General features: G+C 42.9%; 1 protein-coding gene across 5 annotated transcripts; it reads right to left on the bottom strand.

The window, feature by feature from the left end:
- Positions 1–266: 266 nt before the first annotated feature.
- Positions 267–16,804, bottom strand: LOC117500154 (acyl-coenzyme A thioesterase 5-like). Of its 5 annotated transcripts, none has more exons than XM_034152870.1 (4): positions 16,596–16,804; positions 2,894–3,349; positions 1,537–1,739; positions 267–1,213 (listed from the first exon to the last, which is right to left on the bottom strand). In XM_034152870.1, the coding sequence occupies exons 2-4, from the start codon at positions 3,342–3,344 to the stop codon at positions 605–607; spliced, it is 1,263 nt and encodes a 420-aa protein (XP_034008761.1). In that variant the 5' UTR covers positions 3,345–3,349; positions 16,596–16,804; the 3' UTR covers positions 267–604. The 5 variants fall into 5 exon arrangements, with proteins under 5 accessions (XP_034008761.1, XP_034008763.1, XP_034008762.1 ...); XM_034152872.1 differs by having other exon boundaries at positions 2,894–3,346; XM_034152871.1 differs by lacking the exon at positions 16,596–16,804 and adding an exon at positions 15,857–15,962.
- Positions 16,805–17,734: the final 930 nt, after the last annotated feature.

Below are 17,734 nucleotides of genomic sequence, written 5' to 3'. Positions count from 1 at the left end.
CAACCTTTGCATATTTTAAACATTACCTACAATGAGGAATAAGTCCTGTTGTTATTTACTGCTTCTTATATATCAGTCTACAGCAGGGGTGTCCAAACTTTTTTCCCCGAGGGCCGCATACAGAAAACTATACGAAGGGCTGGGCCACTGAGGTGAAGTGAGGTGTATTGCCTCATAAGTTCAGTTATAAGTTGGAAAAGTCAATCCAATGTAGGTCAATTATTCTTGATACTTGAAAATGCTGTAAGAAAAAAACAGCTCACAGCTCTCCATGGGGTTTCATTTATTATGTTGGCAGCTCGTTCCTTAAAACAGAAGCTTCAGATTGCTTATCATAAGAGGAAATATGAAGGGTATATTTCAAGGTTGTTATGAAAATAAGTTATTGGGCTTTTTTCTTATCAACTTAGATTTGTTAGAACATGTTTCCAACTTTAATTGACAGAATTTATTAGAAAATTGGGCCTATTAAACACATGAATACTGCATACTGCAAGCATGTCTTTCTCTCAGTGCTTCAACTATCATCAAATCAAACATGACATGATTCGCTATATAATTATTTACAGTTATCCGTGTGTTTATCATATGATGATATTTCTGTCTATAATCTGGCTTTAGTCTGTGGAGCATCACAGCTCAGGTGAGTCCTGAGAAACTCCTGGATCTTTCTCCACAGGTGGACTTCAGCTGCTGCGTGGGCCTGTGCTTCCCCCCCCCACAGGACCGGCTTGCCTGCAACCCCATGGACACTTGAGGGGCAGTAGGGTCCGTACGGAGGCTCCAGGTAATGTCCCGCTCCGGGGTAACACACACTCTCAAAGTTGTCCTTCCCGTGTCGCTGCAGTCGCTCCACCATGTTCTCCATGTAGGCCTTGCTGTCCCAGTTGAGGTCGTCCTCCGAAGCCACGAAGAGGAAGCGTCCCTCGGCTCGTTCGATGGGGATCAGGGTGGCTTTGTTCTCCTCTGCCAGCGGATTTTGCAACACATATTTGCAGTTAAAGGCCCCTGAGTCTGTGGGGATCATCCTGCTCAAGTCAAACATTAACGCGGGGAGGATCTGGCTCTTATTGTAGTAGAGGGGTAACAAGGTGTTGGCAGAGCAGCCATTTATCCACACCGTGGCTCCAACATCTGGCAGGTTAGAGGCTATTGATAGGGCAAGATCTCCACTTTTAGAAATGGATATTACACCAACTGCTTTACTGCCAACCTGTGGACAAACAAGCAAACTGTGAGCTGCTTTCTTTGGCTTTAAGTGAAGCTAATGCAGTAGAATCTGGTTTGGCTTATAGATAGAAAATGTACCTGCGGGATTCTTGCTTTTGAGTTTGTTTCCTCGTGGTTGAATGCACTTTAAGTCACTTTGGTTAAAAGTATCAGATAAATTAAATGTAACGTAAGGCTTTTTAGCATTTATTATGATGCCCATAAGGTTAGCTATGTTGTAAGTAATCATACATTTTGCCACTGAGCGAAGAATCTAACATCTTTGCAACTTCAGTGAAGATTTTCAAAAATGTGGCCTGTACTCACCTTATCTTGTTTCTTTAAAAACGCTATTGCTTCTTCAAAATAATCCAGATGGACCTCTTTGATGTTCTTCGCCATGTCATCGTGGCCGTACAGCGCTACAGTCAGAACCACAAACCCCCGGCTGGCCAGCAGAGAGGCCCTTTTCTCCGACAAACCTCCACCAAAAGTGTACAGATCCAACACAGCAGGGAACGGACCCTCTCCTGAATAAAGACAAAGATAGATTAAGAACTACAGGTCGGTTACAGTTACACTTATTTATTTTTTAAAACTGTTACTGGTACTTTCTGTTGTCCACCTTGATGTGTATTTTTGTACAGCGTAATTTGTGTCATTTCTAATTTTATCTTAAATATTTTGTGCTTGCATCTGAATTAATATGTTGCTATGTCTGGCTCTCCACTTCGCTGTAACAATCAAAATGTCCCCTCTGTAGGACGTGTAAAGGTATTCTGATTCTGAAAACTAAAGCCAATGCATGAGTGCCTTAAACCTGCAGTATTTCTAATGTCCAGCTCTATCCAACTGCCCGGTCAGATTGTATAGAAGTCTATGACAAAATAACCATGCTTACTCACTTGATTTATTAAACCACAATAAATGTTTTGGAGAGTTTATGATCTCAATCCCTGCTCCGACCTCTCATGTCACTTCTTGTTCCAAAAAAACAAGAAGGTAACAGCAAAATGCGTACATCGAGGCTTAAAAATGGAAGTCAGCCAAACTAATCTGTGACGTCCCGGTGACTATGTCCACTTCTTATATACGATTTATGTTTTTTAATTAATAGTGTTGTTGCAGCCATGAATGTCAGAAAGTGGTACTTTGTGTTGTAGATTTAATAAATGTTTTTTGGTTGGTTATACTTTGTTATTAGTCTTTGTATACATTATTATTATTTATTATTTTGTGATCAATTATGGGTTGAATTAGTTGGGTCCCATGGTTTTTGGCTGCACTCATAGTAAACATAATCCCCTTTGTGAGGTGTGTGTGTGTGTGTGTGTGTGTGTGTGGAAGAGAGGGTGAGAGGGTCGGTGTATTTTTTGTTGACCGCAACTTTTGATAACTGGATTATACAGACTATATACTTGTACATGTGATAATAAGCCAACCATTTTCATTAATTTAAGATTTTATTCAAAGCATTTTTGGACCTGAACACATCCTTTTTCCAAGCGTGTCAGACAAAAGGCAACCAAGCCCGACCTTAGCCTCTCAGCGACATATTGGTTCCTGAAGTCATTATAATTGTTTTTGTTTGACAATGGACTTGTGTGAAAAAAGGAAATAGCTTTATCAGGCTGTGGCCATGCACTACTGTTTGATGTGAAGAGGAATAGAGAAACGGACTAACCTGGGGGAGTAAACAGGACTCCACGAATATTCCCATCTTTCACCGGGCGCCGGATGACCCCGTCTCCAACCAGAAGCCTCTCATTGGTCGCCTCCGCCAGCATCCCGCCCTTCTCCTCGTGCACAGAGAACCTCACCACATGGGGGTTCAGTGAACATGTTTTTATTAACCTTTTGTGCAAGGTGTCTGGCCTCATGGACCACAGCATGCCCATGGGCTGGACCCCGGTGTAGGTCCCGCTGAGGGAGGGGTCTCTCTGCAGGTCCACCTCCCCGCTCCCATCAGCCTTGTATGTGGCCATGGAGCTGAACATCACTCCCTTCTCGTCCGTGGCTCTGGCTCTCAGGGTGACTACCTGTCTGGACCTCAGCCCGGCCACCTTCACCTGGAGCGGCTCGTCGAACATGCATCTGGCTCTGGGCAGCAGCCGCAGTCGGACCTGGGAGGACATCTCTTCTGGAACATGGGAAAAGATTTATAAATAGTAAAGTCAAAGTCAACTTTATTGTCAATCTTTCAGTTTGTGTGTACAGACCAAGCGGCAAACTCTGGGGAAGAGCCGGGACGCCAATACGGAAGTGCCATAAACTGCAGTTCATATATTGGCCGATAGGCGATGACTGCAGAAAGGAGCAATTTCCATAGAGCCCCATGTTAAAATGCCCAATTTCACAGCAGAAAAAAAACGTTTCTAGCCCTGGCTGCAATACATTTTATTATGTATATAGTTAGATTCCACCTTCATGATTATGAATCTGTGAGTGAATTGTTTTCTAACATGACCCTTTTATTTATATTAGGTCTTAAAGTTTTTGCATAAATTAGGGCGTGGTCGCATTGAGTGACAGCTCTGTCAAGTGACTGCTGCTGTTAGCTTCTTGTCTCTCTGCTAGCTGCTCCGTCTCCGTGAAGCTACAGGGACTCTCCATGCTCAGTTCATCCAGGGAACACAACTTGACCCCGGCCGTGTTTGTTTGTTCTTCATGCTTATATATGGGACTATTGTGACTCGCTCTGCGGTTAAAACAGACGGTGCATGAATGCCGTTTTGCGGTAAGTGAAATTCGAGTACTTTATTTATGTGTTTATGATTTCAATCAGCTACGTAATGAATGTTAAGGCTTGGGTTTGCGTGTAAGCGAGTGGTAGCTACATCGGTGCTAACGATGCTAATCTTAGCCTCCAAGTTAACTTAAAACCATAGACTGTATATATAAAGGTTAAAACGAAATAGACAAGTGTTAAGCGTTAAGTGGGATAATACTGTAGAACAAAAGGCTTCTGTTTGAGGTTGATAAAATACGGTCATCCTTGTAACTTAGAGAGATATTTTATTATGTAGGTAGGAACTTTATGCATCGCTTAGGTTAATTTAAATTGGCTATGCTCAAGTATGTAGACAAGCTAACGTCGAAGTAGTGTATGTGAAATCAACCTCACAATAAGATGTGTGTATATTACAATTATTAATGTCATATTTCAAGATGATTACTTAGATATTACAACATGGTTGGTTGAGCTGTAGTTCATTATTGAGCTTACACGTTAACGTCACAGTCATCTGAAGAACGAACCCAAACCTTGTTGTTTTTATTAATTGCATTACCAAATTGGTATCAAATAAACAGTAAGCATTGGTAACACAACTTCCAAAGTTACAGTAAAATAAAAAGGACCCTGACTCGGTCAATACACAATCCAACATGTCAACAGAAGATAAGTTATATTGTTTGTACACATGGTTCTTTACATATATATCTGTTTGTTTAAAGTGTCCAGGTGATTCGACAGGCTGGACCAGAGAGTGAGAGACAGAACTGGACTCCTCACAGCAGTGAACTTCAGCACAGGTACAAATACTCTTTTTTCATACTGTACAAAGAATCAAGAAAGATATTGGTTTAAATAAATGAAGTATTGACTTTAATACACTGATATACATTCCATTAAACAATACTAAATACTAGATCACCTACACATCAGTGAAGTTGAGGGTTTTTTCCATGCAAAGGGTTACATTTAGATGTTAACAAGCAATATGACTGTCAGCTTTCTAATTTAAGGTATTGAAGGCAAAGATATTTAACGCATAGTGACAACTTCTATTTATCTCTCAATATTGTCTGTAAAAACGTGGTAAAAGTTATTCTTTCAGTGAGACAACAGAGCAAGCTTGTTTTAATAACAGTTAAATATTATTTTGATAATAAAATACATTTCAATGTTGATGAATTTCATACTGTTCATTCATAATCTGATTGTCTTTGTAGCTCACTGTTGAAATAAAAAAAAAACATTACAATTACAAAATAATTATATCTACAGCCCCTAAACACAAGCACACCTCTTTCATAAATAACACACTTGTTCTGCAATAATATGCTTTATGTTTTCTGTAATTTTTGTTAGGAAAGGACATGCCTGAAAGACACGACTCAGCATCTCTTCTTTCTCCGAGGGTCAAGAAAAACATCCAATAGGAAAATTAAAAGCTGATGTTATGAGATGTTAAGACCAGTACAGGACATTCACTAAGAAACCATTTTTATTGTGAAAACACAGTCAGCTGATCGAATGCACCTATTTCCACATCTACACTCCATCAGCTGATTATTTCTATTTGCCTCACTTCATGAGCTTCACAACATGTACCTTGTACCACAGAGTTTGCAACGCAAATAAATGGGGCCAATCTTCAGTCGGATGTGAATGTGTAATCTAACATTTTCAGTAAGAATAATGGACAAAAGGAGTGCAAATACAAATGAGGTTAAAATGTTAACATAGGTTCAGGAGCATGGCCACGCCTAAAACTCCGCCTCAAACCACGGCCACCCCTATTTATATCCGGCAAAAGCTTCCGGCAACCGCTTGTCTCATCTTTCAAAGACCGACAGGCAGACTGTGATTCACGCTGCGCGTCGTCACAGATCAATACAAACAAAACGCTACCACAAGAACATTGCTACTCACCATGGATCCCGAAATCCTGATCAACTCGCCGGAGTCAGATGAAGATCTCTTCGACACCGGCTACCCCTTCGACATCGGCTACCCGCCATCCTCAGGTCAGCAGACAGATCTAAGCCAAGCATCCGAACGGAGCCGCGTGCGCTCGGCAATCAGTGTCCCACACACCAGCCGCCACCGCTCCCACTCAAGCTCCCCCAACGAGATACCTCCAACTCCAGACAGGTCCCAGGCTTCGTCTACTCCGCCAGCGAGGGCAAACAGCCGAGGCCGCAACAGGTACAGCCAGCTCCAATCTCCCCACCACCGGCAGCCTGCCTCACTCGCAGCTCCCGGCCACTCGCAGCGGCGCACTCGACACGCCTCTCGGACGGAGCCGTGCTCCGAAACGGAGTCCGAACTACGGAGGTGGACAGTCATGCAACTCCAACGTTTCCTGAAGGAAAACGGCATCCACTTTCACCGAAATGACAACAAGGCTAGACTGTTCAACATCTATAAAGCCTACAGCAGCACAACGGCAAGAACAACAACACGCACAGCTCTTCCCGCTCCAGAGTCAACCACCGCGCGCGCGCGCGCACACCACGGGTCGTGACGTCACAGGCCTCCGTCCTCCTCCACGGACAAAGCCCGACTCACCAGCACCCCCTGGTGGGGGCCAGGTTGTATTGCCCTCTGTGCCTGCTCACAGGCTTCACAAAAAATCCCCCTGCACATACATCCCTTCATCCCTCCATCCCTTCTTCTTCTCTACCTTCAGCAGTCCACAGCTACCCAGCTTCTGCTTACCTTCCTCCGTTAACAACGTGTCTCCAGGTAACAACCAGGTACACGGACGTTAGCATGTTCAGTTAAACGTGTCTCCAGGTAACAACCAGGTACACGGACGTTAGCATGTTCAGTTAAACGTGTCTCCTGGTAGCAACCAGGTACACGGACGTTAGCATGTTCAGTTAAACGTGTCTCCAGGTAACAACCAGGTACACGGACGTTAGCATGTTCAGTTAAACGTGTCTCCTGGTAGCAACCAGGTACACGGACGTTAGCATGTTCAGTTAAACGTGTCTCCAGGTAACAACCAGGTACACGGACGTTAGCATGTTCAGTTAAGAAATAAAGAAAGACGCTGCGCGTCGTCACGGTTCAAACAAGGTTAGCAGCTAACCCCGTAGCAACATTGTCCCACCCAGTAAGCCAAGGGGCAGGGGCCATGCCACATGCTAACCTATCAGCCGACTCTTACCCAGTACCTTCCTTTCCAACTGGTCTATCTTTTCCCCCTCCTCCTCCCCCCATCCCTACCCCATCCCTTCCCCATCCCTTCCCCAACACCTGCATTGTGTTTTGCTGCCACAGCTGCAACACCCGCAACAGCCGCAACAGCTGCAACAGCGGCAACAGCTGCAACAGCGGCAACACCTGCATTGATTTTTTGCCGCCACAGCGGCAACAGCTGCAACAGCGGCAGTGAGCAGCCGCTCCGGTCTCTCTCTTTCCGACCCCCGCAGTGAGCAGACGCTCCAGTCTCTATCTCTACGACTAGAGATCTCCACATAGTCCAGAACAGACTAGAGATCTCCACATAGTCCAGAACAGACCTGAATCCAGCAGACTTCTCAGGATGACTAGAGATCTCCACATAGTCCAGAACAGACTAGAGATCTCCACATAGTCCAGAACAGACCTGAATCCAGTAGACTTCTCAGGATGACTAGAGATCTCCACATAGTCCAGAACAGACTAGAGATCTCCACATAGTCCAGAACAGACCTGAATCCAGTAGACTTCTCAGGATGACTAGAGATCTCCACATAGTCCAGAACAGACTAGAGATCTCCACATAGTCCAGAACAGACCTGAATCCAGTAGACTTCTCAGGATGACTAGAGATCTCCACATAGTCCAGAACAGACTAGAGATCTCCACATAGTCCAGAACAGACCTGAATCCAGTAGACTTCTCAGGATGACTAGAGATCTCCACATAGTCCAGAACAGACTAGAGATCTCCACATAGTCCAGAACAGACCTGAATCCAGTAGACTTCTCAGGATGACTAGAGATCTTCACATAGTCCAGAACAGACTAGAGATCTCCACATAGTCCAGAACAGACCTGAATCCAGTAGACTTCTCAGGATGACTAGAGATCTCCACATAGTCCAGAACAGACTAGAGATCTCCACATAGTCCAGAACAGACCTGAATCCAGTAGACTTCTCAGGATGACTAGAGATCTCCACATAGTCCAGAACAGACCTGAATCCAGTAGACTTCTCAGGATGACTAGAGATCTCCACATAGTCCAGAACAGACCTGAATCCAGTAGACTTCTCAAGATGACTAGAGATCTCCACATAGTCCAGAACAGACCTGAATCCAGTAGACTTCTCAGGATGACTAGAGATCTCCACATAGTCCAGAACAGAACTGAATCCAGTAGACTTCTCAGGATGACTAGAGATCTCCACATAGTCCAGAACAGACCTGAATCCAGTAGACTTCTCAGGATGACTAGAGATCTCCTCATAGTCCAGAACAGTTAACAGGCACAGCAAGCCCTCTGACCCTCGCAGCGAGCAGACGCTCCGGTCCCTCTCTCTCCGACCCTCGCCGTGAGCAGACGCTCCGGTCCCTCCCTCTCTGACCCTCGCAGCGAGCAGACGCTCCAGTCTCTCTCTCTCCGACCCTCGCAGCGAGCAGACGCTCCGGTCTCTCTCTCTCCGACCCTCGCAGCGAGCAGACGCTCCGGTCTCTCTCTCTCAATGTTTAGCCAGATTTAGAAGTGAAGATGTAGTCACTCGTTCCAGACACGTTATCTTCAAGCCACATGTTTCTGGTCCAGAAACACTTTCAGAACATCCCGCACATTTTGGGGGGCACTCTCAGAATTAGAGCCATTTCTCCCGCATCGGCGCAGCGTCCACAGCAGCTAGACCAGGCATCTCTTATCCAACCACCTAGGCCCTCGGCCGCTCGTCATCCCAAGCGTACCACGCTTACATCCGCAACAATCTAAACGACGTCTGACATGCACACGCTTAAGTCAGCTGCTTTTAATCCGACTCTTTTGGGGGACCGTAATCAGCCCACGCAGTTCATGCCGGAGACGGAACCCCCACTCTGAGTCTCCCACTGCACGGACCATAGCTCGTCCTCCCAGATCACCTCTTCACCCCCCTCATATCCTTCACGTTACTTCAATAAACGTACAAACATCACACTGTTGTGGCGTGGTTCTTGCTAGTGAAATGAGGTTAAAATGTTAACATAGGTTCAGGAGCATGGCCACGCCTAAAACTCCGCCTCAAACCACGGCCACCCCTATTTATATCCGGCAAAAGCTTCCGGCAACCGCTTGTCTCATCTTTCAACCCACCCTCCCTCACCCTTCTACCCATAAACATCCTCTGCCCATCACCATTTATATCTAAACGGTGCATATCTATATACTGCGTATACTAACATTAAACTCCAGGTATCGTCTGGGGGACCGTAATCAGCCCACGCAGTTCATGCCGGAGACGGAACCCCCACTCTGAGTCTCCCACTGCACGGACCATAGCTCGTCCTCCCAGATCACCTCTTCACCCCCCTCATATCCTTCACATGTTACTTCAATAAACGTACAAACATCACACTGTTGTGGCGTGGTTCTTGCTAGTGAAATTCAATTTATTGAAATGTGAACCAAAAGTTAATCAAACATGTTTTAAATAAAAAGCACACATGGACAGAAGGTGTAAACCTATTAAATGCAGTGGCGGCCGGTGGTCTTTTTTTTTGGTGGGGCTCTTGACGTACCGTAAGTGACCTACCCGGGGGGTCCGGGGGGTTTCCCCCCGGAATTTTTTTTCGAGAAATGACCCCTTAAATGATGACTTCTGGTGATGTTAGAGGGGGGGGGAAAGGAGAAATCGAGGCTTAAAAATATGAGAAGACTGATCAATACCTCCATAATCTTCAGTGTGGAAAATATTATTTATCAACCTGAACATCTACTACTTTACCAGGAATTTGTGTTCTCAGAACTGGTCTGTTTTTTTCTTTCTTAAAACTGTTCATGTTTTATGAACCAACACCTTCACCAAGTAGCTTTACAGTGAACTGCATGTGAGATATAAAATTAATAGCATCTTTTCAGTAGCATTAATTATAAATATTTAAGTGGTTCAATACAAGTCACTACAGCATTTCAAACTGAACTGTGAATAAATGCAATTTAAAAAAAATAACCACAGCACAAAATGTCATAAATTGTGTTTTTTCTTTGTTTCTCTGAGGATTATTTACAAACAGGCTTATTTACATATAGCAATAACTCAGAAATGAAAAAGCTACATCGTCTAACACGAACAACCAGTTAGCATAATGATAATATATGTGTTATGTACAATGTAACTGGCAAGGCTAGAGCAAGAAAGAACATAAAGTTTGCAAAAGGTTTAAATAACTTCAAGTATCTGTCTTCAGATTACGTGGAGGTTTTAGTCCGATGGGAAGCAGATTTTAAGCGACACCGAAGATAAACCAAAAATGTGGTGGAGCTGCAAACCGTGTAGTGTTGCTGGGACAGAACAGGAGCTATAACCGTTGGAAAATACATCACAGACAATGCAACAAACGTGGAGACAGAACAATCACTTCTGTGATAAATGCCCACTTATTAATAAACTTCTAACAACCATGGGAAACCTCCTCTCTACATATAAAGTGATATCCAAGCATGGGAAACAAAAGACAGCATTTATCTGTTTGCATCCAGCTAGCCAAGCCTTTCTTGTGTACCAGCTACTTGTGAAGCCTCGTGTATAAATGTTGTCTTTTTCACGAGATTGCTGCGATATATTCAAATCGGGTTGGTCCGGTGCAAGGTCTTTAAGCAACAATTTATCTGCCAAACTTCTCCTTTCGAAAGGATTGGAGATTAGCTCTTGAACAGAATTAGGCGGGGACCGAGGTCCGGAGACTCCACCTGCACACGAAGCCATCCTCATCAACTACTGCGTCAACCGGATACGAGTCACTGTCCAAACTACTCACAGACTGCACTGGGCGCTGACATTGGCGCCCGGTGACCGTCATCTTTGACGACGCTGATTGGCTGAAATTATATTTTCGCGGCATAGTTTACACGTTACAGATAGCAACAGTCAGCTGCTGGTGGCTGCTGCTGCACTGGTTGAAGGCTCCTCTCTTAGCGCCCAGACGAGAGAAGGTGCATGGGCAAGGCCAGGCAGGAAACATGTGACTTATCAGTAACTTTAGACATCGTAACACAATTTTAAACGAGATTTTATTGTAGATTATACATTTTACTGATACCAATTATATAATATTTACCTTGTTCATTAAAAATAAAAATAAAAACATATATATTTTTTTAAACATATTTTTTTTTTTTTATTTTAATTTTAATTATTATTATTATTTTTTTTTTTCAATATGGGAAGAGGTGGGGCGGCGCCCCTAGCGCCCCTATGGACCGGCCGCCACTGATTAAATGTATAAGTAAACACATTTAGTCAAATAAAGTGACAGACTAGGCCTGATCAGGTGGTATCAGCTCTGCATGGGCTCCTCCATCAGGCCTGGTCCTCCTCGCTGAGGAAAGACCCTCAGTCCTCTCCGGCCAAACCAACAGACTGGACGTCCATCACACAGAGGTTTCTCCCTGAAGTCTCTGCAGCTCTCTGGACACCACGCTGTCTCAATCCATCCACACTGAATATGAGAGGGGAAAAATGAAAATAATAAATGCTTTAGACAATAAGAAATATAAAGTTGACTGTTGAGTTGCTCAGTTTTTTTAGATTGTCAATACTATTACTGTATAACTAATATCTCAGGTTAAGAGGCACCTTCAAATAAAGATTGGTCTTTAAATACATTTTGTCTTTTGAATTGTTTGTCTAAAGTCAAGGATCTAGAACTGGTACTTGTAGTTTTAATGATACAGTCTGGTTATAATGCTGTTTGGAGGAGGCCTCACAGGTAAGAGCACTAACTAGCTATCATCACATGTACCTTAGCTTAACTTAAATGTATTAAACGTATAATTAAGTGATGGCAAAATATAAATAACTAATGTCATGCAAACATATTAATATTTTGCTTGATTCCAGTGTTTAATTTAGCACATTGCATACAAACGTTAAGGGATTTTAAGATTCTGAAGTATTATGCTAAAAACTCAACTTAGATTATTATTTATAGTTTTGCTGAATAGTCTCATGTCCGCTTACCTTAGAAACGTAAAATGCGACGGCAACTCTGCAGATGGTGAGCATGTTAGCTTAGCTTGGTAGCTTCAGCTAGCTCTGTTATGGCGCGTTTCCACTACAGCGCGCAGCCCGGTTTAAGAGGGCTGTGACGTCAGCGGCCCGTTTGTGGTTGCGTTTCCACTTGGCCTAGTACCGGCCGGCGGGTCCTAATTCACAGTTTTTCTGGCCTCATAAAATCTTGGGGCCAGGGCCAAAGACAACCGGGCTGAGTTTGTGACGTCAACGCTCTCGGCTGCTGATTGGTCGGAGAGAATCGTCACAATCTGCGCGCGAGATAATCCATTTTTACAAACAGCATTTTTGTTAACAGAGGAGCTACAACAATGGCAAAGAAAAGCACACCATGGTCGGTCGAGGAAGTGACGACGTCCATTATATTGCAGATGATAAGGTCCAGCGGGTGCTCGACGGGACAACTCGCAATATCAAAGTCTTTCAGGAGGTCTCTACACAGACACTGGACTCTCCAACGGCGTTACTGGAGTCTGCATGGTACGTTTTTGCTAACACTCTGTTATTTGCTTGAAAGCTTTGTGTCCCTGCTTTGTGTCCCTATCTGTTCTAAAGCTCACTTCTAACAAATAAGTCTATTTTATCCTTACATTTATGTTCGACAACCCATGCTTTTATGGAGCCCCGAAGGCTAGCTAGGCAGATAGCATTAGCGAGAGCTATTGTTTGCTAACACCATATGTGCCATTGTTTACGTTCAGTTTGTCTTTTCTATAGTTGTTGTTGCTATTTATAGTATTGTGCTGCAGTAGTTTGTGGAATTTACAAGTCATGTTTCTGTTCTAGATGATTACATTGGGACTAGCGAGGAGGAACAGTTCCGAACAACGTCCTCTGCATCAACAGCACAAACCGAGGAGGAGAGGATCTGGCCCTGCAGGAACGGCAACTGGCCCAGCAGAATCAATGCCATGTCTTATCTTATTGCTTGTTGATAAATAATTGCACCCACCAGCGATCGCACAGAAAGATGGCATCATCTAGGCGTCCCTCTGCAGTCAGAAATATCATAAACACCATCGTCCACAAAGCACTGTACAGGGGTTTATGGATTTAAGAGAATACTTATCACAGTGAAACCTTTATCATCTGTTGCAATTAAAGCAAATAAGAGAATAAATACTTGGTTAAATAATACATTTTAACTCTTTAGCAGGACAACTCTGCATACTCTTTGAAATTGAGTTTGCTAGCTTGAGGTCCTCCTCTAAAACATAACATTACATAATGGTATTAAGAATACATGATAAATACATGTAGTAAAAATTACTCAATTGTAATACCCTCGTTGTGCTAGACTCAAACACATTGCTTATATATTTCAAAGAGAAGAGAACAAAAGAAAACACCTATACAAAGAGAGCGGTGCACAGCGCTTAATATTTACTTGCACTATATTTCTGTTGATCTGGGTTATTGTGTTGCACTGTTGGAGGAGCCTGTGACCTAAGATGTTCATTGTCATAACTACACTAGCTATGTTCGTATGACAAAATAAAAAACCTTGAACCTTGAGGCTGTGTCTTTCAGACAAACCATCATAATCATATTATTTTATGCTGTGGATACTTTAGCCTCCATCCATGTTAACAATTTTTTACACTTGCATTTATGAATATAGTTCTGTTGTGTTTTACACTTTTGTATTTATGTTTATAGTTTGCTTTGATATTTGCTTAATTTATTAGATTATTATTATTATTATGGGGGCAGTACTGGTGCTTGAAATTCAAATATTTACTAAATAGTCAATTCTGATAACATTTTTTTGGTTTAAATAATTTGACAAACACATGTATGTGAAAAAGAAAAGATGTATTTATGTTCAATACAATACAATGAATATTTAGGTATTACATTATACATTCTAGGTATTCAGGTAGCGCATCAGACCCTCTCGTATGTCCCTGCCCTCCTCTGCACCGTGTGCCACTGCTACCCCTGGTAGACGTAGGTTTTCCTCAGGCATCCTGAAGTTCTCCACCCACTGAGTGTGTGTGAAAGATGGAACAATCACATTCCACCACTCGGTAGCTCGGTCGGTAACTTCTGAAATACACAAACAAAAGCATACATATTTTAATACGTAAAAGTGGTAGCTACAATTAATTAAATACTTGAAATACTTTGGTCGTATAGGGAGCGTGAGCCTAAACACATTGCTAGTTAGTGAACGTTAGCTTACCAAGTAGCATTGTAGTTAGTAGTGATTCGAGTCGTCCTGTAGTCTCTGCGGCGTAGGAGGACTGCCCGAACTCTCGCGTCAGCTTCTTCTATACGTCGCCTCTTTCGAAACAACTCTTGTCTATTTCTTGTGATAATAAACCACACAGCAAAAAACAAGCAAACGATCGCTTTCACATCTTCACATCCTCCATTGTTGTGTCGCATTGAAGATGACGTCACGGCAGTTTTAAGCAGCGTCGCTCCGCCTACACTGCGTTACTATAGATACTACCCCAGTTCCTAAACTGTAATGGAAACGCGCCATAAAGTGAGCTGGTCCTAACGAGGCCAATCGCGGCCCAGCCATACCGAGCGGGGCCGAGCGAGGCCGTGTAGTGGAAATGCGCCATTACATCCAGCCCGGAGCCAGCAGGTCCCGCCTCGGCTCCGCCTCTTTGCCCTTATTTGGAGCAGGCTGGAGCAGGCGGGAGTGGAACTCTGACGCCACTGTCGAGCCGTTAGTGGCCAATTCCGCCTACTAAGGGCTTCTCGGCAACTCTGCAGAATCCTATGGGTGACGTCACGGACCCTACGTCCATTTATATATACAGTCTATGGTACAGACAGAGAGATCGAAATATACCGTTTCCCACAATCCCGAATACAAAAACAAATATATATAAAAATATGTGACATACATACACAATCAAAAGACACATTTATACATATGCACACATTAAGACCTAAATTAAAGCACAACAATCAATATATACAACACAATAGTCACTTCAATATCTTTGAGAATGTACATTTGTGCAAGACTGTCCATAGCAGCGTAAAATACATTCTGTTTTTAAAGATTAAACCATTACATGAGTTGTTTGGGCCTTTTGAAGCTGAGATAAAAAAAAATCCAATATTTCACAAAACAGCAGTTGCTCTATCACTTAAGATTATGCCTTCTTTCTCTCATGTATCAACTTCTAACCCCTGAGATGTATGCCCTAAGCTTTAGGAAAAAGGACAGAAAAGGAAAAACTTTACAAATGTATATCCCTAGATCTATTGTTACATAAAATAAAGTAGTGATAACTAGGCCTACTAACACCTTCTCTCTGTGTATTGACTTTATAAAGACATAGGATGCAGCTGCACCAGCTGTGTGCAGCAATTCACAAGCTACCCTGCAGTATACTAAGTAATTCAAACTAGCTGCATCTCTACCAGCTTTGATAACACTTTAATAATGCATCAATAATTATAAAACATATCATATATATTATTCTGAAATGGACCAATCTGCACAATGACTACTTTTACTTTTGGTACTTTAAGTATATTTTGACTTTTCTACTTCTACTTGAGTAACATTTTGAATGCAGGACTTTTATTGTAACAGAGTATTCCTACACTCTGGTACATGATCCACGTTAATAGCAGTGCATGCTTTGAATTCCTGTGATGCTAAGTTAACATTAGCAGCGTCTTAAAGTACGTAACCGAGGCAGGTAACGTAAAGATAGAAATTACCTTCTCGGTGTTGACAGTCGATGTTCGTCAAAACAGAGATGCACCTTTGCTCTAGTTGGCTCTTTACCGTTATATTTTGACTGTGTGTTATGCTAAAACCATTCAAAACAAGTCCAAAAGTCCATCCTGCCTTATCTAAGTACAAGTGATACTCAGATGTTGGCATTATACTGCCATCTTGTGAAAGAAGTGCCTTATGACACGCTCCTGGGGGCTTGTTACTGTACATCTTATCCCTCTGTGCCATACATCCATCATCCAAAAGCTATTAAAAATAAACCAATGCAGCAATCTTTCCTAGTTTAAAGGACATTGACGTTTTGTTTGTATCATTCATCCTTCTGTGAATACTCATCTAAATGTGTGCTATTGTGAGAAGAAAATCTACTTGTTTGATTAGCATTACCTGAAAACTACCTTGCCAAGCTGTTGCTAAGCAGTTAATGAACACAACACAATATATTCATATCGCAGTTTTAATGAATAGTGTCTTCAATTGGTCTTTCTTTCTGGGATGTATTGAGAATAGGAAGAATATTGAATTATATCAACCATATGTATCCCTACCAAGTGTTTTTGAATGTGTCCATGTCAAGTGTACTAATAGCATTCCTGTTATTGAACATTTTAATCCTAATTTTCATTTCACGCCTGAAACATTTATTCAGAGGAGGACCCACATATTCCACTCATTGCTGCGGAGGCATCACATCTTCTAGTATTACTACATTTGACTTACCTTTAGTTTGAGAAATAGTCCACAGTTAGCTCTTGTTAGAAGTATTTGTTGTTCTCGCGCCCAGAAGAGAAGCTTAGAATGAAGAGACTAATGGAGTCTCCGGAAAGGTTCAAATTGGTTGAGTTTAATTAAATGGCACGATGATACAACAAGCAGAGGGTAAGAGGAGAGACAGAGCAGCTGTTGCCTCGCTGGGGTGAAGGGTTGAAGTCTCGTGGTGAAGAAGAAGAAGTAGTGTGTCCAGAGCTCCGTCACCTCTCTCTATATCTCAGTGGTGACTCCTCCTCATCAATGGTGGGCGGTCACGTAGGGAGGGAACTTCCCTCCTCTTTCTCATTGTCTTAGGCGCCGTTTACACGAGGAGAAAACTGCTTGTATCTGCATAGTTTCGCGTGCGTATAGCCCTATTATTTACACGAGGCCGATAGAAACTGACCCCACAAACAATAACGGGTCCCAAGGTGGATAGATTTGCAAACGAAACGCTCTGGGGGGTCAACCGAGTCCGTGTAATCACCTCGATACGAATATTTCCTGAAAAAATAACGATAGCCCCGCCTCTCCCCACCTCTCCTGCTCACTGCTGTAGCAACTATCAAAAATAGCTGTGTTAATTAAACGCACAAGGGGTTTTTGAATGAAATAATATTATAAAAGGCAAACCAGAATTGTTAACGCCCAATATACTCCTTAAACAAAATAAACAGAGTCAGATTTCATGCATTGATCCATTATATTGACAAAGGAGGATCTCACCCGGTGTTTGTAGAGAATATCTCTCTCTTTCTGAGCCGTCCTCTCCACGGAGACGTGCTTCTTGGTCGGGATGCAATATCCACAGATTCGGTTTCTTTCAGTTTCAGTTTCAGTTTCGGGGCTTAAACAGAAGGGTAGCCATGGCAACATTGCAGCGGGGCTGCTCGGTTGCTCTTCTTCGCGGCTTTTGGTGTATTTTGGCGGAAGTTACAGCGCCACTTACAGTCCCAGCATATGTACTACAGCGTTTCCAGCGGCCTCGTTTGAACAGACACGTTAAATGAAACAAATGCATGTGAACGGAAGACTTTTTTGAATACGCATACTGTGCATAAACGCAAACGGTCCCGTGTGAGCGGGGCCTTAGTTTCTCTGATTAGGTC

Source organism: Trematomus bernacchii, unplaced genomic scaffold (assembly GCF_902827165.1).
Source record: "Trematomus bernacchii unplaced genomic scaffold, fTreBer1.1, whole genome shotgun sequence".
In the NCBI taxonomy this organism is placed as follows: Eukaryota; Metazoa; Chordata; class Actinopteri; order Perciformes; family Nototheniidae; genus Trematomus; species Trematomus bernacchii.
This window is presented reverse-complemented; position numbering and strand designations above follow the sequence as displayed.

Excerpts from the sequence above, each read along its gene's own strand:
- LOC117500154 (XM_034152870.1), bottom strand. The coding sequence starts at position 3,344 with ATGTCCTCCCAGGTCCGACTGCGGCTGCTGCCCAGAGCCAGATGCATG. Across the intron at positions 1,740-2,893 it reads AGTCCTGTTTACTCCCCCAG|GAGAGGGTCCGTTCCCTGCT; the intron begins GTTAGTCCGTTT and ends GTCTTTATTCAG. Across the intron at positions 1,214-1,536 it reads TTTTAAAGAAACAAGATAAG|GTTGGCAGTAAAGCAGTTGG; the intron begins GTGAGTACAGGC and ends GTTTGTCCACAG.